At 40.1% G+C, this 27,430-nt stretch overlaps 1 protein-coding gene across 1 annotated transcript in view; it reads right to left on the bottom strand.

Moving 5' to 3' along the window:
* LOC124722185 (dynein axonemal heavy chain 7-like) overlaps window positions 1–27,430 on the bottom strand; it is a 913,348-nt gene that overhangs the window by 307,461 nt on the left and 578,457 nt on the right. Inside the window, exon 23 of the mRNA XM_047247384.1 lies at window positions 26,067–26,202. Coding sequence (XP_047103340.1) covers window positions 26,067–26,202 — 136 coding nt within the window. The remainder of the gene's footprint in view (window positions 1–26,066; window positions 26,203–27,430) is intronic.

Below are 27,430 nucleotides of genomic sequence, written 5' to 3'. Positions count from 1 at the left end.
TTGCAAACTGAATTCACCAATTTGGCAGTTACACCAATTATTCATGTAGCAGCATTTCACATTTTCAGTGGCTTACCTTACACTTACATTAACCTGTGATCCTGCAATATTAATCACTTAAATATGTCACCTAGACAAATGTACTCCTGGAATTTCATTACTCTACATTAATTATTTTTTGGTGTTGCAATTTTTTCTGACAGTGTAATTACTTCATGTATCCAACTATCAGCAGCTCGTTATCACATGGGATGGTTATTGTGTGCTAATGTGCTACAGTACACTGTAAATATCATACTAAAATTATGTCATCTCTCTTCAACTGTGAGCCAGGAATCACACTAAAATTAGATCAATTCCCTTCAAACATGAGCCGGAAGTCACATTAAAATTACACTGTAATTCTTTAAACACAAGCTGGAAATCTTACTAAGGTTATGCCATTTCTCTATGAATGCATGCTGGTATGCAAATAAAATGAATGAAAACATGTTCTGCAGTGCTCTCTCTGCAATAACTAGAAACCATCTCAAGTGCTGAAATTATGGTCATTCGTGCTATGAGCAGCTCAGAGAAGGGACACAGCTGTCTGTTTTCAGCTGATGTGATGTACTTACTTCCAAAACTACGAGTGCTATGTTTCTTACAGTGTCAGGTCAGTATTTTTCTTTAGAAGAATGTGTAATGTATCGTGCAGGTATAGCACATGTGGGATTTGTGAGGAGCAGTTGATGTAATGGTGTTGTGGCCAACCGGTCAATCACACAGACTGGCAATCCTTCAGCTCAGGATCAAATCCCATTGCTACCATCAGTTTGTTTTCTGCCACTGACAGAATGTCTCCCCTTACTGATTGACACCTCCTACCAACTGCCCAACATCTAGCCTCCCACATCAAAGGTACCAGTCACTTGCTTCATCAACTCTCCACTGTCCCCAACCCTTTATCTTCTGGGTCTCTACTAGTCACTATTGATGCCAGTTCCCTATACACCAACACTGCTCTTACCCATGGTCTTGCCTCTGTTGAACACTACCGCTCCCCATGTCCTTTGTACTCAAAACCCACTATCTCATTCCTCATACACCTTACTAACTTTATCCTAACACAAAGCTGCTTCTCCTTTGAAGGCAACATATAGAAACAAATCCACAGCACAGTAATGGGCAGTTGCATGGCACTCTTCTATGCCAACCTGTTCATGGGCCATCTATATTAAACCTTCCTAGCCTCATAAAGCCCCAGGCCCCTGGTCCAGTTAAAGTTCATAGATGATATTTTCATGATCTGGTCTCAGGTCCTGGATGCCGTATCATCATTGCTTCACAACCTCAACACATTATCTCCCATCTGCTTTGCCTGGTCTTCATCAACACAGCATGGTACCTTCCTGGATATTGACCTCCTCATCTCTGATGGCTGCATACACACCTCTGTCCACATCGTACCCACCAATCACTGACACCACCTGCACTTGAACAGCTGCCTTAACTTTCACACAAAAATATCTCTCCCACACAGCCTGGCCACTAGGAGTAGGGTATCTGCTGTGATGAAAACTCCTTACCCAGTATGCTGAAGGGTGCCAAAGGCCATCAGAGACAGGCATTATTTTAAAGATCTAATCTGCAAACAGATTTCCCATGCCAAATACCCATACAGCCCAATTCCTCCCATTACCCAGGTGCAAAGAAGCATTCCCTTCATCATCCAATACCACTCCAGCCTGGAACAACTGAACCACATTGTTCATCATGGCTCTGACTATCTACCATCACACCCTGACATGAGGGACATCCTACCCAAGATCATTCCCAACCCTCCTAAAGTGGTGTTTTATCCCCAACCAATCTCCACATCATCTTAGTCCTTCCCTATGCCAGTCCCATATGATCCTGTAAAAGACACAAATGTGAGGTCTGAAAAATCCACCCAGTCAGCACTTCCTATCCCAAGTCTGTCACAGGCTTATTTTATGCCATCAGAAACTGGGCCACCACTGAAATCAGCCATGTCATAAAGCAGCTCTGCTCCAATCATTACACAGCTTTTAATATTGGCTGGACTACCAAACAGATGTCCACCAGGAAGAATGGCCACCACCAAACTAGACCACCCTGTGGCCTAAATTGCACCAGAACATAACATTCCTGATTACAACATCTGCTTCACAAACTGCGCTATTTGGATCCCCTTCTACACCACTAGCTTTTGTGAAATGTACAGATGAGAGTTGGCCTTACAATGCAACCTACAGTAAGCTACTGTCCCCATACCCTCCACCTATAGTGGAGACAGATCTCCTTTCCTATCAAATCCTCCCATTTCTCTTCCCCTCACTGTCATCCTGTGCAGCTCTGTATCAATGCATGCAATCTGTCTTTTCCTCCTATTCTGCTCCTCTACTACGCCACTTCCAATCCCTCCCCACTCCTCCATAGCATCCAAATGCTGCGTGTAGCAGCATAATCTTGCCACCATCAGTCCCCACACACTTTGCCAGGCAGCACTCACTTCTCTCCCCACAACCAGACTGCTATCAATTCCCCTTCCCCACTTCACTCCTGACAGCTGCTTCCATTTCAGGTAGTATTGTTCTGTCTGGAGATAGCAGTCACATTGCATGAGGTGAAGGTGTGTGCATGTTTTGTTTCTGAAGAAGGCTTTGGTTGAAAGCTCAATTTGTAACAGTATTTCTATTGTGTCTGTCTGCAGCTCAAAATGTTGCCTTTAGATGAATAGCAAACTGTTCTTTTAATACACTACTGGCCATTAAAATTGCTACACCAAGAAGATGATGTGCTACAGATGCAAAATTGAACTGACAGGAGGAAGATGCTGTGATATGCAAATGATTAGCTTTTTAGAGCATTCACACAAGGTTGGGGTTGGTGGCGACTCCTACAATGTGCTGACATGAGGAAAGTTTCCAACCAATTTCTCATACACAAACAGCAGATGACCGGCTTTGCCTGGTGAAACATTATTTTGATGCCTCGTGTAAGGAGGAGAAATGCGTACCATGTTTCCGACTTTGATAAAGGTTGGATTGTAGCCTATTGCGATTTTGGTTTATTGTATCATGACATTGCTGCTCGAGTTGGTCGAGATCCAATGACTGTTGGCAGAATATGGAATTGGTGGTTTCAGGAGGGTAATACAGAATGCCATGCTGGATCCCAACGGCCTCGTATCACTAGCAGTTGAGATGACAGGCATCTTATCCGCATGGCTGTAACGGATCATGCAGCCACGTCTCTATCCCTGAGTCAACAGATGGGGACGTTTGCAAGACAACAACCATCTGCAAAAACAGTTTGACAACGTTTGCAGCAGCAGGGACTATCACCTCGGAGACCATGGCTGCGGTTACCCTTGATGCTGCATCACAGACAGGAGTGCCTGCGATGGTGTACTCAATGATGAACCTGGGTGCACGAATGGCAAAACGTCATTTTTTCTGATGAATCCAGGTTATGTTTACAGCATCATGATGGTCGCATCTGTGTTTGGCAACATCATGGTGAAAGCACATTGGAAGCGTGTATTTGTCATCACCATACTGGCATATCACCCGCTGTGATGGTATGGGGTGCCACTGGTTACAAGTCTCGGTCACCTCTTGTTCGCATTGACAGCACTTTGAACAGTGGACATTACATTTCAGATGTGTTACGACCCGTAGCTCTACCCTTCATTCAATCCCTGTGAAACCCTACATTTCAGCAGGATGGTGCATGACCGCATGTTGCAGGTCCTGTACGGGCCTTTCTGGATACAGAAAATGTTCGACTGCTGCCATGGCCAGCACATTCTCCAGATCTCTCACCAAATGAAAACGTCTGGTCAACGGTGGCCGAGCAACTGGCTCGTCACAATACCCCAGTCACTACTCTTGATGAACTGTGGTATCGTGTTGAAGCTGCATGGGCAGCTGTACCTGTACGCGCCATCCAAGCTCTGTTTGACTCAATGCCCAGGCGTATCAAGGCCGTTATTATGGTCAGACGTGGTTGTTCTGGGTACTGATTTCTCAGGATCTATGCACCCAAATTGCGTGAAAATGTAATCACATGTCAGTTTTAGTATAATGTATTTATCCAATGAATACCCATTTATCATCTGCATTTCTTCTTGGTGTAGCAATTTTAATGGCCAGTAGTGTAATATTGTTGATATTCCAAGCTGGATTTCCATTGTTTGATATTTCAAGTCTTGTGAGATAGGATACTGCTGATCCACATGTGTATGATGTCTCTGTACCATTTATTGGTAGTACACTACACTACATATCCTCCGAGAATCTCTCAATTAAGGTAATTTTTCCTAGATTTTACAGTTTTCACAAATTTTAGACTAACAGATACTTCTCAATTATTAATTGAAACCGTGATCTGTTTTATATGAGTACATCTTTGTATACTTAACTAAACTTGATCCAAACAGGCCTTGGAAGGCCTAACAGTACTGACTGACGGCCATGCCATCCTCTGCCGATATTCATCACTGGATGCGGATATGGAGAGGCATGTAGTTGGCATACATCTCTCCTGATCCTTGTCAATTTTCATGACTGGAGCCACTACTTCTGGGTCAAGTAGCTCCTCAACTTGCCTCACAAGGGCTGAATGCATTCCAATTGCCAACAGCACTCAGAAGACCAGAAAGTCACCCATCTGAGTGTAAGCCAAAGCTGACAGTGCTTAACTTTGCAGATCTGATGGGAACCAGTGTTACCACTGTGGCAAAGCTGTTGGCACCTCTTCATATGTTGCTAATTATTCCAACAATTTTTTACAGTTTTTTCTGCAGTAATATATATGTCAAATCTTGTAAATAATCTTCACTGTGGCATTATCTGAAGGTTTGCAGAATATGACACCATTGTGGACAGATGAAATATATGGCAGGAATAGGAATGCCTAGATAGTCACAATGTCAATTATATTTGAGGCACCTATGCTGCGTGAAAAGAAGAGAAGCACCCAGAAGGGAAGGAAGAAACAACATGACATTTCATGGGTTGAGATGGCATGTGTTATTTCAGTCACTAAAAAACTGAGTAAAATTGTCAAAGAATTTGGCAGTATGAGCCCACTTATCAGAATGATAATGACCTTCTCTGGCCTGGATGTATGCATTGATGCAGTTGGATAGAGTGTCATAAGGCTGTCTTATCCTCTCCTGAGGATAGTTGACCCGCAACTACTGTAATTGGTCTTTGATATCCTGTATGCAGGTACTGGAAGGGACTTTACATCCGAGTTGAATCCACACATGTTCAATCAGGGACACATTGGAGGATTTGTATAGTTCAAAAATGGTGTCACATTACTGTCACATTAAAAATAGCACATGAAAATGCACCATATATGTGACATACACTTGTGCTATCAGAGTTGCCCAATCACTACTATCCCTATCCTGAAGTCACACCTCATGGGTTCTAACAAAATGGCACCAGGAGTAATACCACTGTGCCTCTCCAAAACACTGGAAGAATGGACCTCTAACCAAGTCATCACCATACTTGCTGAGGTTAGTACTTTGGGGTAGTGCAGCACTATGATTCATAATTGATCAAAATATGATGTCATTCATCAGCAGTCCATGCTTCCACATTGTGGTACAACTCCATTTGTGTTGTTCTGTGAACAGTAGCCTACACAGAAGACAATCCTCTAGTCTGGTTGCTGCTAGTCTCTGAGCAATGGACACAGACTGTTGCAGGTAGTCCATTACTTGTCCTTGGATGGTAAGTGCATATATGAAGGGTGCTTGGTGCACAGTACAGTGATTCTCCCTTGTGGTGATCAGACGTGGTCACCCAGACCCTCGAAGATGAGTATGTGTGCCCTCATGTTTCCGTGCAGTCCAACACCAGGCAATGGCATAAATTTTCTCTTTCTCCTATCACTCATTGTACTTTATGAATTAAAACATTAAGAAATGCACAGTTACATATGTACCGTACACATTAAAATTAATGTGACACAGGAGGGCTCATTACAGTACAGATCTACACAGCGAGCTGCAGTATATGCACCAGCATTAAGCCAATGCTGTAAAATGTGTAGTGTATTGTTACAAAGGCATATTGTATTTTAGTGAACACTTAGTAGGCATAACAGTAAAGGTATTAATAAGGATGGTATGCACATACAACTGATTGTTAGATGGTACCAATTAGTCAAGGGTCAACAAAGAAAAGCCAAGTGCACTTCTCCAAACCAAATTGTACTTGTCCATCTGCAGTAGAAATGCATCAGCTGTCTGAGGCCAAGGCTATTTCTGCACATTATGAATGAAAACCCTAAGTGGGATGGTTTCACCTGTGTTTTACAAGGTGCGTCCAAAAAATCATGAAATATATTTTTTTGTTGCATCACTATTGGTTGCAGCATGCTCAGATTGGTTGGTTAAGGATGGGTGGACCCCCAACATTACAGTGCACCAAAGCTCAGTCTACTCCAGGGAGTGATAGCAAGCTGAATAAGAGCGCCCCTGTTTTGTGACCTCATCATGATATGCGACTGTCGAGTGACATTGGCTGAGCATGTTTTGCACAAAGCTCAATAAAAAGCCTTCTGAGACACACAAAATGTTAAAGCAAGCCTATGGGAAGTCTGTGATGAGCTACATGCAAGTTGCAAGGTGAGTGAAGGAGTTTAAGGATGACAAGGAACAGGTGAGGAATGACCCTTGCTCTGGAAGACCATCAACAAACAGAAACAAAGACAATGTGAATTGTGTTTGTGAATTGTTTAATTTTGACTGCTAATTAAGTGTTCAGTTCTCAGTTGCCTCATTGAACATTCCAAAAAGTTCTGTGTGCAGCATTGTTACGGAGGAGCTTCACACAAGGAAGGTATATGCGAAGCTGGTGCTGAAAATTCTATTGGACAAACAAAAGGCCAATTGAGTGTTGATCATGAGTGAACTGTTGGAATGTGTGGACACTGAAATGGATTATTTGGACAGCTTTATTACTGGTGATGACACATGGACTTTTGTGTATGATCTGGAAATGAAGCACCAAAGTTCAGAACGGCACACCCTCAGTGTCCCCAAAGGCGAAGAAGGCAAATATGAGCAAATCCACGGTGAAAATGAGGCTGCTTGTCTTCTTTGACAGCAAGAGTGTGGTTCACAAAGAGTTTTTCCTCAAAGACAGACTGTTAATGCTACTTACTACATAAATGTCCTGGAAAGATTAAGAAAAAGGGTCCTCTGAGTGCAAAATGATGATGTTGCTGCCTGGTTGTTGCTTCATGACAACATGCCCAGCCATACGTCTCTACATGTCCTTGAGTACCTGAAAAACCACAATGCGACAATGCTACCGCAGACACCCTACAGTCCCAAACTCTCCCTGCTGGACTTCTTTCTGTTCCTGAGGATTAAAACCACAATAAAAGGTCGCCTGTTTGGGACCATTGAAGATGTCCAAAAGGCTGTGACAATTCTTAAATGCGGTTCCAGTCAAGGCCTTCCAGGGGGCTTACCAATCATGGTTGAAGCACTGTAAAAAGTGTGTAGATGCTAAAGGTAACTACTTTGAAGAATTTTAAAGCTTTGTACATATAATGTCAATAAATATTTAAAAAATATATATTTAATGACTTTTTGGACAAATCTTGTACATGGAAAATTGAAAGTAAGCTCAAAATGTAACACATTCAGATGTGCATAAAATGTACACGAGGGTCAATATACAACAATGGGTTTTTACTCTTCTCTTTCATTTTCTTAAGACCAGGTCAAAGTACATGTAACCTTGAAATACCAGGGCTTGAATTAATGGGAGAAAAAAAATGTCAAGCACCCAGAAGATGTGGTTGGATGTCAGTGCAGCTTCTTACTCATACACACCATTGGCAGGTGTTTAAATGATTATAGTTGCAATTTTCATTGATAAGATAGAATTGCCACCAGTGTGCTGCAGTATTGTTACCGGTTCTCGTAGTGTATGTAAGAGGCATGAACAGTGTCAGATGTTGAGTGATCACTGTGAATGATGTGGAGATGCCACATAATTGTGTGAGACAGCTTCATCAGCACTTAACAGACTTTGAAGAGTGCCTAACTGTGGATCTCCATATGGCTGGTTGGTGAAATTATGCAAAAGAAATCCGTTGGAATTCGATTACTCAATAAATAGTACAATTCTCAAGGCTGTCAATTCAACTAGGTACCTGGGTGTTAAAATTACGAACAACTTCAGTTGGAAAGACCACATAGATAATATTGTGGGGAAGGCAAGCCAAAGGTTGCGTTTCATTGGCAGGACACTTAGAAGATGCAACAAGTCCACTAAAGAGACAGCTTACACTACACTCGTTCATCCTCTGATAGAATATTGCTGCGCGATGTGGGATCCTTACCAGGTGGGATTGACGGAGGACATCGAAAGGGTGAAAAAAAAGGGCACCTCGTTTTGTACTATCACATAATAGAGGAGAGAGTGTGGCAGATATGATACGCGAGTTGGGATGGAAGTCATTAAAGCAAAGACATTTTTCGTTGCGGCTAGATCTATTTACGAAATTTCAGTCACCAACTTTCTCTTCCGAATGTGAAAATATTTTGTTGAGCCCAACCTACATAGGTAGGAATGATCATCAAAATAAAATAAGAGAAATCAGAGCTCGAACAGAAAGGTTTAGGTGTTCGTTTTTCCCGCGTGCTGTTCGGGAGTGGAATGGTAGGGAGATAGTATGATTGTGGTTTGATGAACCCTCTGCCAAGCACTTAAATCTGAATTGCAGAGTAATCATGTACATGTAGATGTAGATGCAGATATGGGGGGCATTTGGATGTAATAGTGGACTAGTAGTGGATTTCATTGTCATATAATGGCAGGTATACTCATCATCAAGGTTCTGGTCAATCACATCTGATGCTCACAATGGAGGACCACCACACTGTGCAACAGACAGATCATAACTCCCACCATCTGAGAAGAGGTAATGGGCTCCCTGAAATATTTTGTGTAATTATTTCTTATGTAGCTGTTACGGACCCCACAGCACACTTCCAGCTAAAACAGTAAATCACTGGGAAGGGGGAAAAAGAAACAAAATGAAACTTCATGGGTTGAGAAGGTGTGTGATATTACTTCAGTGATTACAAAATAAAGTCAATTTTCCAAAGAACTTGGCAGTATGAGCTCAGTTATCAGTAAGGTCTTGCCCTGCACTGACATGGATGCTTGCACATATTTGGCTGACCAGCTTGTCATAAAGCCATTATTTTCTCCCCTCACGCTAGCTGGTAAACAGCTGTTGTAGCTGATCCTTGACATTCTTGATACTGTTACTGGGATGGTGTTGACATACAAACTTAATTGTCTAAGTATTTATTTTAATATTTATATTATACTTTTCACTCTGTTTATTCTACACTGAAGTGCCAAAGAATCTGGTATAGGTATGTGTCTTCAAATATAGAGATATGTAAACAGGCAGAATATGGCGCTGCAGTCGGCAATGCGTACGTAAGATGATAAGTGTCTGGCACAGTTGTTAGATTGGTTACTGCTCCTACAATGGCAGGTTATCAAGATTTAAGAGTTGGAATGTGGTTCTATAGTCAGCACATGAGGGATAGAACACAGCATCTCCAAGGTAGCAATCAAGTGGGGATTTTCCCATATGACTATTTCATGAGTGTACCGTGAATATCAGGAAACTGGTAAAACATCAGATCTCCAACATCACTGTGGCCAGAAAAAGATTGTGCCAAAATGGTAACAACAACAACTGAAGAGAATCACTCAATGTGACAAAAGTGCAGCCCTTCTGCAAATTGCTGCAGATTTCAATGCTGGGCCATCAACAAGAGTCAGCGTGCAAACCATTCAACAAAACATCATCAATATAAGCTTTCAGAGCTGAAGATCTGCTTGTGTATCCTTGATGACTGCATGACACAGAGCTCTATGCCTCACCTTGGCCCATCAACACTGACATTGGACTGTTGATCACTGGAAACATGTTGCCCAGTCGGACAAGTCTTTTATCAAATTGTATTGAGCGAATGAACGTGTACAGGTATGGAGACAACCTCATGATTCCATGGACCCTATATGTGAGCATGGGATTGTTAAAGCAGGTGGAGACTCTGTAATGGTGTAGAGCATGTGCAGTTGGAGTGATATGAGACCCCTGATACATCTAGATATGACTCTGACACGTGACATATATGTAAGCATCCTATCTGATCACCTGCATCCATTCATGGACATTGTGCATTCCGACAGACTTGGGCAATTTCAGCAGGAAAATGTGACACCCAACACATCCAGAATTGCTACATAGTGGCTCAAGGAACACTCTTCTGAGTTTAAACACTTCCGCTGGCCACCAAACTGCCCAGAGATGAACATTATTGAGCATATCTGGGATGCATTGCGACATGTTGTTCAGAAGAGATCTCCACCCACTCATACTCTTAGGGATTTATGGACAGCCCTGCAGGATTCATGATGTCAGTTCCCTCCAGAACTACTTCAGACATTAGTTGAGTCCATACGAAGTTGTGTTGTGGCACTTCTGTGTGCTTGCGGGGGTCCTACAAGATATTACGCAGGTATACCAGTTTCTTTGGTTATCAGTGTAAACACTGCACACATTGTTTTGCATTTATTAATAAAAATATCGTTTTGTATTAGATATTTATTTTCATTTTCAGTATTCAGGACTGCTTGATGCTGGCTCTCCTCCATTGTCTGAGATAACTGTTTTCAGCACTGGTGATCACTGTAACCATTGGAGTATTCTGTCACCTTCATCTGGAGCAAATCTTGGAGATGATGGGATTCCACACATTGTCCAGCTGGTAGCCACTGTCACAATTCAGCAGATTTTCCATGTTGCATATTTCAATTGATTCTTTTGTAATAGTTCCAAACAGATGTTGCTGTGGTCAAAATTAATGTTTTGTCATACTCCATTGAATGGCCATGGGAAATGCAATGTTCTGCAGTTGGACTTCCTGGACTGCAGAAGGCGAGTGCAATGTTTATGTTCTGTGCAATGTTCTTCCACTGTGTGTCTTGTTTGTCCTGTATAGGCCATACCACAGTGTCAAGATATTTTGTAAATTCCCACCCTCTGCAATAACATGTTATCCCTCACTGATCCCAGCAGGTCCAAAGCCATAGATGGTGGGCAGAAAATCAGTTTCACCTGAAAGTTACTAAGGATTCATGTTATTTTGAAGGAAATATTTCCACCGAATGGAAGAAAAGCTAGGTACTTTTGTGACGGTCTGCCCGGTTTATTTCTTCATTTGTTGACCTTGGTGTCCACATACTTCACTGTGATACTGGCTGAAAAAAGGGGTGTGGAAGTACAACACTGACTACTTTAAATGATGTAGCTGACAGGTGCACAGTTGCGTTTCACAGTAATTAACTTTCACTGGTCACAACCCCCCCAGTTAATACACAGTCATATATGGCCAGTGCACTGCTGTTTTAACTTTCCATGAGCCTCATTAATAGTTTGCAGGTGCCCATCCACATACTAATGCAATAGTTTACTATTGAACATCTATTAACAGATACAACCTAATCACAAAGTTCACAGTTATTGAAGAATAGAAACATATGTATGGAGCAGACACTGTCATTATTTTAACACATGGCCTAATTGTGTAGCACTTATTTCACAGTTGAAGCATTGTTGTTGTTCTAACCAACACAGGTTTCTCGTCTGCAACTCAGCTGTGTACTAACTGTCTCGGGACCAAAAATCAGAACCTTATATATCCTCACAATAACAGGTGCTGAAAGTACACATCATTCAAAGTTAAATTAACAGAAATTACAATTAAAATTTAACTCATTAAAGTAACTGAATACATTGAAAAACTGGTTCTGTTTAACAGTTTCTTCTACCACAAGAGTTTTACTGAATTATTTCTTTAAACCATGAAATTAACAAATATAGTTATGCAAACAATACTTTTGACAAAACTGTTATTTACTTTGGAATTAATTAAGAGCTTGCTTTGCTGACACGTTTTCGAATAGAGCCAAATATATCCTTTACGAACACTATTAGCTGTTCCTCCAAATGTTTATAATTAGTAAACAATTTTTTTGTTTATATGTCAACAATAGAATTTAAGTTATGAAACAATTACTGATTTCCTCCTATAACAAAAGATACTAACTAGGAATAGTTGAAATAAATTAGAAAATCAATTACATACATAAAACTAAGCACAAAATTAGATCTGGTGCTATATTCTTTAAAACTGAGGGCCAACCTTTCTCTTTTATGAAAATGCAGATTATACTCACATATGTTAATCTTAATTAGTCAGACATGAAAAAATGAATTTTAAGGAGGCAGATGGCAAAACAAGAGGGGAAGTAGAAATATCCCAGCTTGACTCATCACACTTTGCTGGCACATTCTCCTCTTTAGTCACTTCCCTGATCTTGGTCTTAACTGAGAATGCCCTGTTAATTTGCTGGGTAAAGCATCCTTTGTCTGAATGTTGTGCTTAAATGTGCAAACTCTGTAGGTAAACTCCCTGCATCCAACACTGTATGGGCCCTGTGTACAAAGGTTTTAAGCACACTCATGTGTGGCAGCTTGAAGAGTGCAGGTACAAATTAGTGTGAGTTGGCTCACGATAAACAGAATGTCCCTGAGAGCTGTCACTGTTCTGGCTAACCAAAACATTAAGGAATGTGAGACAACCATCTTTCTCTAATTCCATAGCAAATCAAATGTTCTCAGGAATGGAGTTAAGATGATGTAAATCTCCATTAACTTATCTTTTCCATGGGGTCACTCTATGAAAGTTCATCGACATACCTCCTAAATCCAGTAGGTTTACGAACCAGTGATTCATGTGCTCTTTCCTCAAAATTCTCAATAAAAATTATTCACCAGGGGAGACAATGGGCTGTCCATGGAGGTACCATCAGTCTGTTCAAAATATTATTAGGAAAGAGCATGCCAAAACAAAGCAGTGATGCCCAACTGAAACTGTTTACCAATTTGTGCTAAAGCATCAGCAGGAGGTACCTTTTTAGAAAGACATACCATATCAAAGGTCACTAAAGATCTGAACTACTTAGGTGGAGAGTCCCCAGTCTGTTGATAAAATCATAGGAAAGCAAAATGTTTGGATAGTTAATATGTGCTTTCTTGCTTATAGCCTTGGTTGCCAAATGTTCACAGCATACATGGAACTCAGATGATTTTATCAACAGACTGTAGACTCTCCAACTAAGCAGGTTGGATATTTTAGAGAGTTCTGATGTAGTATCACTCTCTACAAAGATACCTCTTGCTGATTTCTTGGCACTAATTGGTAAACAGATTCAGTCAGGCATCTCTTCTTCGTTTTGGCATGATCTTACCTCAATATATCTTACAGGGTGACATTATTGGACTATATGTATAAAACCATCATAACTTCTGAGCGGTTTTTGGATTAGGACATTCAAATTGCATGGTTGGCCACAAGGTATGAGCATGCATGTGCCACAACTGGTTCATTTTGATGGGTGCATCAATAACCAAAATTGGTGCTTTTGGGGACTGAGAATCCACATTTTGTGATGGAGAAGTCTCTTCTACCTCAATGGGTGACTGTGTGGAGCACAGTGTCCAGTCATGGAATAATTGTGCAATATTCCTTGATGGTACATGAAAGCTCTGGAAGGTGATTTCATCCCCATTATCCAAAGTGACCCTGATTTCAACAAGATGTGGTTCATGTGAGACAGAGATCAATCCCATTAAAGCAGGGGAGTGTTTGATATCTTGGAGGGGCACTTTGTGGACCACATGCTGGCCCTGGGGTACTCCAAAACCATTGCTGAGCTGAAAACAACAATTCAGGAGGTCATCAACAGCATTGATGTTCCGACATTTCAGCCAGTCATGCAAAATTTTGCTATTCATCTGTGCCAAATTATTGCCAATGATGGCAGGCATATAGAACATGTCATAATCCTAATCCAATTATCTGCAGTGATGTTTAACATTGAATAAAGAGTGTGCACATTGTAGTTTGTAACTAATTTACTTTTTTTCATATAGTTCAGTAATTGCCACCCTGTATGTTTAACCAAGAATATTTTGAACAGACTGATGGCATCGCCATGTCCAGCCATTTGTTTCCCCCGGTGGCTAACTTTCTTGGAGGATTTTGAGGGCAGAACACTTGAACCAGTGGTTCTTAAACCAACTGTTTTTTGTGTGTGGCCCCATGGAGAAGATAAGTTAATGGACTTGAACTTGGCAGGGCAGGGACACTCAGACTGAGCAAATGACTGCTTGTTGCAAAATCTGCACAAAAATGAGTAACCTCCTTGGAGTGGCCATGACCATATGGACAATGGCAGTACATTCATATTGATTTCACAGGTCTATTCTGGAACAGGTGATGGTTGTTGCTTACAGCAAGTTTGCTTTTGTTGACCCATGGTATCCACCAAAACTGCAATTACAGTACTGGATTTGTTGTCTACACACACTCAAATGGCAAAGCTGAATGGTTAGTTTGAACACTCAAACATCACATGGAGAAACTCCATTCCTTCCACACATGGGAACATCTACTGAAAATATTTCTGTCCTCCTACTGCTCCTTTCCATGTGATTAGAAGTCAAGGCTGCAGAATGATAAATGGCGCACAATACTGGACACAATACAAAGGTGCTGCACAATGTGTCTGAAGGAAGAATGCTTGATTTATTGGAAGCATTAGAAATTTAGAGTTGTGAAAAAAAAAACTGATCTTGTACTGAATGAACAGGGAGAATTTAATCAGGGATATGTCTTTAATATTTTTGATGACCTTCTTTAATTGCATTTGGCTGGTGTGTGCTGGAGAATGTGCAGTCTCAAAGACTGCAATCTGCATTTCAATCTTCCTTCTTCCACATTTGTCTTCTCTGTGGTCACATGTTGGGAGGTGGCATTTCCTATACATTGGCAATTTTTCAAATTTTTGTAATTTTGAATGCTTTTTTAAATGGCTGTTTATCCTTACTTATATGTTTAAATTTAAATTGTACTCCTTAGATTTTAATATGACTTAAATATTTGGCCTTTTGTTAGTAACTCTTCTCTTTCATGTCGTCATGACTTTATTAGTACAACTTCAATGTTAGACTGTCAGATAGACTTGTCATTTTGCTCCTGTTCTTAATGCTTATGTTTACCCTTTAATACTATAATAATATTTCTTTTACATAATCAATTTTGTAACTGTGCATACTGCAGAGTACAACTTTTGTAGCATTGCAAACATACCAGTTTCATTTGGCAATTCTTGATTAACCTCCACAAGCACTCAATGCTGTTAGTCTGATTTTGACTTTTAATAGGTCACAAATAAGTTTGGCCTACTATATGCACCTGTGTTTATTGTTATTCATGTTCTCACTTATAAAAATTTATATCTTTGGCATAGCCAGCACTTTATTGAAGTTGTCTCATACACTGGTAAGCTAAAACGTTATGACCACTGCCAATTGCAAAGTTGGATGCTACCTGGTGGCATTGAGGGCATGAGATGCAGTAACAAAAGTATGTAAGAAGAGCATACATGGTCTGGGAAACACCCTAGAGCAGATTATTGTTGCAAACTCATGTTGATGCAATCAAATTTGTATGATATAAATCCTATGAAATCCATTTGGGTCACTATTAGACACCATCACTATACAAAAAATCAGTGGCCTACTATTTACATGAATTATATGACCTGTGCATAGACATACACTGAAGAAGCAAAGTAACTGGAGTAACTGGTATACCTGCCTAATATCATTTAGGGGCTCTGTGCACATGCACAAGTGCCACAACAAGATATGACAGGGATTTGACTGTTGTCTGAAGTAGTTCTGACACCATGAATCCTTCAGGGCTGTCCATAAATCCATAAGAGTATGAGGGGTGGAGATCTCTTCTGAACAGCATGTTGCAATGCATCCCAGATATGCTCAATAATGTTCATGTCTGAGGAGTTTGGTGGGCAGCGGAAGTGTTTAAACTCAGAAGAGTGGTCCTTGAGCCACTCTGTAGCAATTCTGTACATGTGGGGTATCACATTGTCCTGCTGGAATTGCCCAAGTCTGAGACAATAGTGAGTAGAAAAAGTACGTCTGCTAACACAAATCCCAATAACATGTGGGTGGATGAATTGGTGAGGATGATAAAAGATAGTATGGCGAAACAGGAAGAAAGTGTGGCGAAACAAGAAGAATATAATACGAAATTAAACTCAAAACTTGAGTACTTTATGCGTAATGTAGACACGAAATTAAACTCGAAACATGAGAGTATCATGACCAGAGTAAATGTGAGATTTGAAGAGAATAAGGCGCTAGTTGAAGAGCTTCGAAAGGACATTGTAAACGCGGTCAACGAAAAATTTGAAGTAGTAGGTAGTAGATTAAGTGCTGTCAAAAAAGAACAGAAAACAGTTCATGTCAGAATGAAAAAATGAGGAGAAAAATTAGAAAAGGAACTCCAAACATTAACAGAAAGATGTAACAGCGAAAAGAAAAAGGTGATAAAACAGATAAAAGTCATTGAAGTAACTCAAGAAAAGACAGATGCAAACACTAGGGCAATCATGGAACTTGAGGGAAAAATAGGAGTGGTAGAAGTGCAAAATAGGGAGGAAATAAAGAATGTGAAAGAAGAGTTAGAAAAACTCGTGGAAAAGGTTGCAGATAGTACAATATCAGAGAGAAGTGAGAACGATGCGATGCTGAATGCAATTGATAATGAAGAAATCAAATTATTAAGAAGATTTCAGGAAGGCCAATGTGAGGTCAACAGGTGACAACGTGATGCTACAAATGAGGTATACAAACGTGTGTCTCATGTAGAGAATCTTCTCGCATCCGGAACCGAAAAGGGAAACCATGTGCGCAAAGGCATGCAAAACAGTAGTGAGGGATGTGATTCCAAACGTGAAGAGGACTACGAAGAAACTAGCGAGAGTAGGGATGTAGGGAAATGTCGAGAAGGACACAGAAACACATGCATAGGTTCATACAGGAGGGAAGCGGAAGTGTTTGACTACAAACACTTTCTCTCTGTGCGAAAATTCGAAGTCTTCCACAACTCAGTGGAAGGAATGCACCCGCGTGCTTGGCTTGAACAATACCATTTCTGTTTTCCACCCAATTGGCAGGATGAATATAAAATAGAATTCATGTGTGGGCATCTCGAGGCCGAACCCGCTGTTTGAATGGGAGCTGTAGTGCACACATGCATGATGGTACACAAGTTTCAGCATGAATTTCTCTCGTCCTGTTGGTCCGAGGCAGCACAAGACTGGGTAAAGCATAAGATAATGATGTTACTAAATTTAAACCAATCTGGTTTTGTGAGTCCTGCCCAACGGTTCGAACACGTGCTGCAGAACATCCAGTTACTGTACAACCCGTACAGTCCGGGTGAAGTGATAAAGCTGTGTATAATGAAACCTCCAACTCAGCTGCGCCATATCGTACTATCCAGATGATGTAAGGATGATACAGAATCATTTAAACTACCCTTACAGGAATTAGAGTATGACATCAGCGGGTGGGAACAGGAAAAGGTACAGTCCACAGAATGAGACAATGTAGGACATAAGCAGAAAACAAGTTGCAGCCACAGTAAAACGTGGAGGCATACAGGCTCACGAGTAGGCAAGTACTCAGACTCTAATTACCAACCATATAAAGGTAATTGGGGGAACAGAAACGAATATGGTAAATATACAAACGAATGGCATAATGACAATCACAATGCACACGATTACCACAAAAGAGGAAAATACGATCACAGTAACTGTCCGACCTCACCACGAAATAGTGGTGAAAAATATGGGCAGGCACCAGCGAATAGGAAAAGGGACCTTATTCCCGTTGATGTGAAAATCAGACCGGCTGACCCACGAAAAAAAAAAAAAAAAAAAAAAAAAAAAAAAAAAAAAAAAAAAAAAAAAAAAAAAAAAAAACACCAGAAATGGAGGCAAAACAACAGTTATGACCAATGCAGATTCAGGGAGATGTTATTAGTCCACACGGAAAGTTGCAAAGTACATTACATAGGTCAGGAAGATATTAAGGAAACATTACTTCAGGAACACATGGATAACAGGAATTCAGCCGTTAGGCTGGTGATTGCCATCTCAGTGAAAGGGGTATCACTGGACTGCGTAATTGACCCGGGGAGTCCGATCTCGATTGTTAGTGAGACTGCATTCCAAAAATGCGGGGAGGCCGAAGCTTGGCCGACATTACTGTTGTGAGGGATGAAGTTGAAAGGGGCAACATACAGTAAAAGTGTAGAAGTCAAGTGGCAGACTAGGATAATTTTCCAATGCAAGAGTGAGGAGTTAGAGGAAAACTTCTTCATTGTGCCCTTAATGAACAGTGAAGTAATTTTAGGGGTAGACTTCATGAATGCCCACCGGGCTATTGTAGACTTGGGTGGAGGTATCATGTCTCTAAACACAGAGGGGAATTCTGCTGAATTGAAGGTCAATAATTGGCTCATAAGTGATGAGTCTGAAGCCAGCTTCCTACAAATTCTCACTTACCTGGAAGTGCATCAGGAACCATAGACCTTCATCAACTGTATTAGTGGACTGAGCTTACCACTATCCGCACACGGAAGGGATGGGGTTTTCAGAAAAATAATCGAATAAAGCATGCACAGCATAGAAGATATGCCAGAGGACGCCCGATTATGATTGCTAGAGGTCTTAAGGAATAACGAGAGAATGTTTTCGGACACACCGGGTGCGATAAAAGGCTTTGAAAACAAGTTCCAAGTAGGGGAGCACAAAAAGCTTTTCGTGACATCATACCCCATTCCGTTAGCACATGAAGAAAAAGTGAAGGCAGAGGCCATGAAGATGCTCGAACAGGATGTAGTCGAATGAGCCATGAGTTCGTACAACTCACCGCCTTTAGTGGTGCCGAAAAAGGATGAATCAGTGAGATTGGTGCTGGATTCTGAGCAAATCAACATGATTATTAAAGCAGAAACAGACAGACTGGATAGCATGCAAGAATTATTGCAACTTTTCATGGAGCGAAGGTATTAACTTCCGTTGATCTGAGAGGCAGTTACTGGCAAATCGTGTTGTATCCAGAGTGTAGGCAGTATACTGCATTTTTGTGTTATGGGAACTGCTACCAATTTAAACAGCTTCCGTTCAGACTGAATGTTTCGGCGGCAGCTTTCACATGAGGCCTGAACAGCATGCTTCCTGAGGACCTACATGAAAGAATTACATTATACATTGGTGACATTTTAATAGCAGAAAAATGTTAGGAAGAACACAATGAGATGTTGAACCATTTATTAGATGCTTTTGAACTAGCCAGTATAACAGTGAACCTAGATAAATCTCAGTTTGGGCATAAGAGAATAAAGTTTCTAGGTCACATAGTTTTGGTGGAAAGACAACTCTGACACAAGGAGATCATAGGCATAGTTTTGAAGAACATCAAGCACACTGCTGAAATGAGGCAGAAGACATACCAAAAGAAAGTACGAAAAATCGACTTCTATACTGAACAAGAGGTGTGGTTTCGGTTACACAAGCTATCAAACAAGGGGAAAAGGATCTGCAAAACATTCCTTAGTCTTTACGGTGGACCTTACTGAGTGTGCTGTACCCCTCACCCCAATGCTATCAATGTCTAGAACCTACGGACAAAGAAATCGAGAGGGCTGCATCATGTACCCAACGTGAAGACCCTCATAGAATAGCAGACAGTGCATCAATGTACATTTTTTTGTAATATAGGTCAATAGCGTTGTGTTGTATATTAAATATCACTCATAGATTTTGTGTCCCTAGTATTATATTGTGCCAGCCAGAGTGGCCGTGTGGTTCTAGGAGCTACAGTCTGGAACCGAGCGACCGCTATGGTCGCAGGTTCGAATCCTGTCTCGGGCATGGATGTGTGTGATGTCCTTAGGTTAGTTAGGTTTAATTAGTTCTAAGTTCTAGGTGACTGATGACCTCAGAAGTTATGTTGCATAGTGCTCAGAGCCATTTGAACCATATTATATTGTATAATGTCAACAAGGCAATGCAAGTTGTCTATGCTAGAGTCAAAAGGGTAAGAACGAGATTTACCAGGAAGATTTGATTGTAAAAGAAAAGATATACATTTTGTGGGGAAAATATATGTCGCAGCAAATAAGTCTTCAACAGTGCGAAGAGGAATGAAGCAAGACACCACATGATGCATGCCAGGGGCATGGAAAGGAAAAACAAAAATAAGGAAGGCAAATTATGATTGCAGAATGCATGTTAGACATTGAAAAGGGTACTTTGGGGTTAATGTAGCATTGATGTAGTCTGTAATCATTTAATATGCATGGTAGAAATTCTGTATGTTCTGTGTATTACATGTGAAAGTAGCTTGAAATGAATAGCTATGCATGCAGAAAATGTGATGTCACCAGGAATGCTTTCTGTGTAGTTAGTCAAGATAGCCTGTGTGTGTTGTTTATATGTGTAAAAGAATATGAAATTTTAGGCGTGAATGATGTGAGAGGGTAAAGAAATGAGTGGGTTCTTCTCATATCTTATTTACCATTAAGTAAAAACATTTCAAGTGTCGTAAAAAAGTCCCTGTGGTAAAGCTATTGAGGGAATGATTAAGAAATGAGACTATTGTAAATTAGTGATAGAGTATTTGTTTACGTAATAGTCGGCTGAATCACAAGCCAAGAGAAATATAATTTGAAAGTTAACGCCCATAAGGCATAATATGAAGAATCATTCAGAAGACATAAATGTTAGAAAATTATTACGAAGGATGTATTGAGAACATTGTTCCCCTAAGCACAGATTCCTATCAAGAAACAGCTTGCAGCTGGGAAAAGTGGAGGCTGCAGGTGAAGGAGGTTAGCAGTTGACGACGGGACTAGCGTGAAGCGTCTGGAATTCCCCAATTGACAGACGCTGCCTGCAGCCGGTGGAGATGACAACATGGGCCCTCCCCACCACCCGGCAGAAGCAGCAGACATTCCAGGCAGTTGAGCGGCAGCACGAGCGTGGCATGAGGTAGTGACCCACACCTGCCGAGCGCCCACACTGACAGGTGACACGTCCACCTACACTGAGGGAGTCACGCAGAAATATCAATTGGTTATGGGCAGTCTGTATAGACAACTCATAAAGCAATGCAATGCCAGATTGGTAGCCATTGCCAAATACAAAACTGAAGACTACAGCGACCGCAAGAGGCGAGCTTGCCTACCCGAGGTCAGGTGTTGCGATGTGGCAGGATGGATGTGAGAAGAGGGACGGGTGCACGCAAGGGGCGTGGCCCCATTGGCGATATGTCAGCAACACCACCACACCCACAATGTCTGCAGTTCTAAATCAAGAGACATGTCAGACCCACCACCAGAGTCGAGCATGGTGGGACTGCAGAAGGAAGAAAGGGGAATAACGCTACCAACGGGGTGACGTCATGAGTAGTGGCTGTCAGCACAACACTTGCTGATAAGGCCACACTACTATAACATGCCAGCCAGGTGAGTCCGGCCATTCATGATGCGGCAAGAGGCAATGACAGCTGGGATGAGTTCATCCTGCGCTGGAGGTCGATGCTCACCTAACACAGAAATGCGTGCAGCAATGTCCTGTTGTGGCTGTAGACATGGGGCACCACAGGTCCTGTTGAGCTGCTGCCAAATCGTGAGGGAGAGGCCAGAGGAAAGGAATTGATCTGCATGACAGATGGACAGCCTACAGTCCCTAACATCTGCACAACAAGTTTCCTCCCCCCGCCCATCAAGTAGCCCAACACGTATGTCCTCCGAATGCCCCAAGCCCAATAGTGAAGTGTATAAGAGTGCTCGAAAGTGCCACATATTTAACAAAGGAAGAGCGTGTGTTTTTTTACAGCGGACTTGAGTTTTTACGCATATTATCTTTATGTAACTTTTCAAAAATGTACGTATGTTAATGACAGAGAATGATTTCTTAAAATCTGTGATTGTTGTAGCAAAAAGGAGAATCTATTTTCAAACTGATCTTTAGTTTTCTAACTAAAGGAAATACAGACCAGTGTTAAAGAAAGGACTTTATCCCATTAATCCGAAGTTCAGTAATGAACCTTAAAAGAATTTTAACAACTTTATATGATAATCTCAAAAATTTCAATCATATTTGTTAATCGATTTAAAAAAAAAAAAAAGGGAGAATATTTATGAAGTGCCAAAATAAGTTGGGGAATGTTGTATTAAGTGAACATTGTTAAGTTTCTCATGTAATTAGGTTAAATTTTTCAAGTTTAAAGATTTTATGTTTTCCTCTATATTGTAGATTATTTCAAGTGAGGACACACTTACAAACAGATATTAATAATTTTAGTGCCCATAAGTTGATTATCAATTTGTATACATGTTTTATGAGAAGTATATATTTGTGCATGAGCATGTGAAAGATTCTTGAGATTTCAAATGTTTAAAATGTAGAAAATTATCATGCCTTTGGTAACAATTTCAAAATTGCACTCACTTACATAACATTTAGAACGGAATGCTTGGTCTAGGCAATAGATGAAATGACTTGTGTTCACCTTAAATGCTAAGTCAAATCATGTATGTTTTGCACAATGACGTTTGAGAAGGACATGGGCCTGTATGTTACTGCAATAGGGTTTTGTCGATATTCACTGAAGGAGGATAATAAGTTAATAGTTAAAAACTTCCATATATTATGTTCGATATATTAGATGATTAGGATTTTGTGTAGTTAAAGTTAGTGGTCAATCATATATTTACATGATGCACCTCTTGCCATTTTTCCTCAGAAGGGGAAGGCTATGTAATGGCTCCATGTGAGCTGCTACATGGCTTGATACAAGAGCCACATGCTTAAAACACACCTGGGTGCCCGTCCGACACTCTGGGAATTTTTATCCGGAATTATGTTATATTATCACTCTTAGAATAGTCTGTAAATGTGAATGCGCCTCGTCTGCTGACGTATGCAAGGGTTGTGTGCTGTGGGTTCTGCGAATGTGGAGATGCAGTTTAACCAACCATTGTATTAAGTAGAGTGGGACTGCACTGGACCAAAGAGACATAAGTTCCCAGCACATCAGCAGGCCCCTTTAGGTCGGCAAATAGATGCTGTGCAGACTCTTCAAGTGTGTGACCCCGGAGGAGGGGAGACAGTTAGGCATTCTCTGCTGAAACTCTGGTGAGTATAGACGCTCTGTGTGATGGCTCCTAGAGTCATCTCAGTTAGAAGAGATAGTCAGGTTGCATAAAATTTCTATTTTTCTTTTTTTTTGGTATCATTGATGATGGGCCAACATTCCATAAAACCATACTATTAAGTAAAATGTGTGATTGAGGAGTTATTTTCATGATTTTATTAAATAAATTGTTGTTGTTATATAAAATTCTTAACTTGGTCTCACAGCAACGTCTTATTTCCGTTACCATTCCAGTTAAGTTATTCAAACTTTCAACTTAAAGTTAACCAATAATCAGAAATTTTGTAGTGATATTTGGACATGCAAACAGTCATAGGTGTCTTTCACAAAAGATACAGGTTCTATTTTCAAGTTGAGGATGCCTGCCAACACTTTGCGGAAAACATTTCAGTCAACATTTCAATGTCCATGTTGACAAGCCCAGGTGAGGCATAAACCTTTGCGTTGTGCTGTCGCCAAGGTACATGAGTGAGCCTTCGGATCCAAAAGCCATATAGATTGATGTCAGAGATTTGATTTCTGATATTCACAGTACATTCGTGAAATTGTCTTACAGAAAATCCCCACTTCATCACTACCTCAGAGACACTGTGTCCCATTGCTCATGCATCGAATATAACACCACATTCAAACTTGCTTAAATCTTGTTAACCTGCCACTGTAGCAGCAGTAACCAATGTAACAACTGTGCTAGACGCTTGTTATCTTATATAGTCATTGCCAACCACAGTGCCATTTTCTGCCTGCTTAAATATCTCTGTATTTGAATATGCATGTCTATACCATTTTCTTTGACACTTCCATGTATAATGTCACATACCTCCACAAACCTACCAGCAGACTGTTGGATCCCAGATACGCAGAATCAGTCATGTATTTTTTTCTAAAGATGGACAATCAGGTTATTTAGCAGGTGGTCATAATGTTTCGGCTCATCAGTGTATATGAGAAAGGTATGAGTTTCACAATTATTACTTTCCTATTTTTGTTATGCTGTGAAACTGATTATGACTCACATTTTTCTGATAGTGGCTTTTCTTGCCTTATTTAGTACCAAGATATGTGGATGATGCACTGTAAACTTACTGTATACTTTGAGACTATGTCTTTACCATGACTGGCGTGTCATTACTTTTTGTATGTTACTTTATCACATATATGTGTGTCCTAGAAGACTATTTAAGTCGGTTTGCCTAAAGGAACTTTCTTTTTCTGCTTTCTCTTTCAGAGCTGAGGATAGTTTTATGATCAACTGAAACTAGTTATCAGATTTAACATTGTATATTATTTTCAACCTACACACAATTAAAATTTTTTATAGTATATAGAATTGAACTGACTATGGAGCTTCATAGTACACAATTTTTAACAACTCACAGTGCAAGTCTGTAAGTGGTTGTAATTACTCTGTTAATATATTTGATTTCAGTGTATTGTTTCCTATTCATCTATATTTATTTTAATATTTTCAAGCATTTCCCTTGAATTACACACACTCGCTACTTCTTCTTTAACTTGGGATTAATCACACAGTCAAATGCTTTAGAAAGGACCATAAAATTTCACAAGTCTTCTGCAGCATGTCAGGGTAGTTCGAAACGTGTTCAACCACATTTACTGTTATCACTTTTTTACTTTCCTTCTTTGAAACCATGTTTAGTGAGTATAACATTTTGAATATAATACAACATTGCAGTGTCTGCATTGATACATATTACAATGCAATGTTCCTTTGGAAAAGAATGCATGTCTGACAAATTGTACCGCATTGACTACAGTCTTTATGAAATACATGAAATGTATTCACAGTTGTGAATGTGGACAACCTTCAGCCTTATAATGAAAAGCTGACAATGAAAATTTGCACCAGACCAGGATTACCAGCTTACTGCTAGCAGCCACTTTACCATTAGGCTTCTGAGCACAACCAATGGCAAGGACAAACTTCTGTATATCTTCTACCATGTGTCTACAACCTGTACTTATGCATTCATTATGTATATTCCTGTATGGGGGAGACATTTTACTTAAAAGTCACTTGCCAGGTGTTAAAGGATAAACACAATACTGTGCTGCAGTAGCTGCATTGTCATTCCATTATACAGCTGATGGTTATCCATATTAGCAACTGCAAATACATTTCATGTATTTTATTATGGTTGTCTGAAGAAACATTGCATTGTAATTTGGAATGACACAGGCACTGCAATAATAGTTGTATCCTCCAATACTGGGCAGGTGACTTTCAAGTAAAATGTCTTCCCTGTAAGGCATATACAAAATGGATGTACAAGTACAGGTTATAGACAAATGTTTGACGACATATGGAAGTTTGGATTTGGCTGTGAATCATGCTCAGATAGCCTAATGCTAAGGCAAGCATTCACAGTATACAGGAAATCTGGATTTAAGTCCCAGACCGGTACAAATTTTCACGGTTCTCATTCCATTATACAGCTGATGGTTGGCAATGTATGGAACCATGAATACATTTCTTGTATTTTGAATTTATTTGTGTAACTTACAATTGTATTGCTTATTGTTGTTTCATATGATTTACAAAAGTAGTGGTTGGCGATAGTGGTCTGTAGTTTCTTAAGATGCCAATAGCCACGAAGATAAAGCTTTCTTTAAGTTGAATGTTGGTTTGAACTCCTCAGTGCTTTACTAGATATGATCCTACTGACCAATCCATCCTGTTATAGGGGGAACTACACCTTAATATGGACTTCAGATCACTGTTCCAAAAAGCAATATCATACATACAGAAATAAATTAGTATAATTATTACAAATAGAATCAAAACCAAAAGCAGAAACTCTCACCTGAATGAAGCTGTGAATGGAGACAAATAAGCTATTACCCCACAAGCCATAAGTAAATCTCCTGCCAGTGAATTGTAGTCCCTTTGCAGAGCTTCTGCAGCTGCTGACCACCGTGCTTTCTCTCCTCCCAGGCCACCTAAATAAGTTAAAAAAAAAAAAAATAAAATAAAGAGCTATATTTTTATGAACCATTAATATTGATGTTATTAAAGAAAGACTACTAAAGTCATACATGTACTGAAAGGACAAAACAAAAAAATTTGAATGTAAGGGAGAAACTATGCCTATAATTCTTGAAACAACAAGAATATTAACCCTTTCAGGACAGAGTGCATTTCCCCAAAGCAGAGCAATTCGGCAGTGCTGTTCGGGTTCCATATCCCTTAGGTTTCTTTCGTCTCTAATAAAATCTACTGTTTTTGCCTTATCGGTGTAATTGTTTTTTTCAAATAAAGCTTAAAACAGGCTCTATAGTAGCATACTATTTTCATTATTCCATATCACACACTTTTTGACCTGGTGGTGGTGTTAAAATAGAAAAAAATTAAAAATTTGATTCTTTTTAACTTTTTTTTTTTTTTAGTTGAGAGGTGGTGCACTGAATTAGACATATTAAAATTGTTTGTATCTTATTCTTTAAGGTTTTAGCTTTAAAACGACATATAAAATACAATTTTATCTCTTATGGGACATCCATGGGAAGAAAATAAAAAGTCCATTTTGAGGGATAAAAAATTTGATTTATGTCAATAAACTACAAAATTTCACAAAATTTGCTTAAAACAAACTTTATAACTTTGGCATATCGATTTTTCAATAGGCAACCATATTTTACTAAGTCCATTCGGTACTTTGCTACTTTGTGATACCTGTTGAAGCATTCAGGCACATAAAGAGTAGGGTTGGACGCACAAGTTTCGTGAAAAAAGGGGGACTGTTTTCGCCCTCCTGGCTTGGAGTGATCACTGCAAAACGACATAGTCACCCTGTTTTCCAGTATCAATTCTTGTGATAGCATGATACAGGCCGTCCATCCTGTGTAGGTCACCATGCTCAGAGCGTGGCCTCTTCCTCAATGGGATTGGTTGAGCCCTGACATCACCCACAAGCTCCTTTATGAGACTCTTCCAAAACTGGAAATGACTCTTTTGTGTCTCTCCTCTTTTCTTTGCTATGAAGACATATAGCAAGTAAGCACTGATGATCCCCACCTGAAATTAGCCAGAACAATTACCATTTGTCAAAATAAAAATTTAGTAAGTAGGACAAGACCTATTAGAAAAGTGAATATCGTACCTTGAATAACCAGAAGAAAATTTTCCTCCACCATTTGAGGGATTTTCTGGCAAAATGGTATGATTCAC

The sequence above is a fragment of the Schistocerca piceifrons genome, chromosome X, assembly GCF_021461385.2.
Source record: "Schistocerca piceifrons isolate TAMUIC-IGC-003096 chromosome X, iqSchPice1.1, whole genome shotgun sequence".
NCBI lineage: Eukaryota > Metazoa > Arthropoda > Insecta > Orthoptera > Acrididae > Schistocerca > Schistocerca piceifrons.
This window is presented reverse-complemented; position numbering and strand designations above follow the sequence as displayed.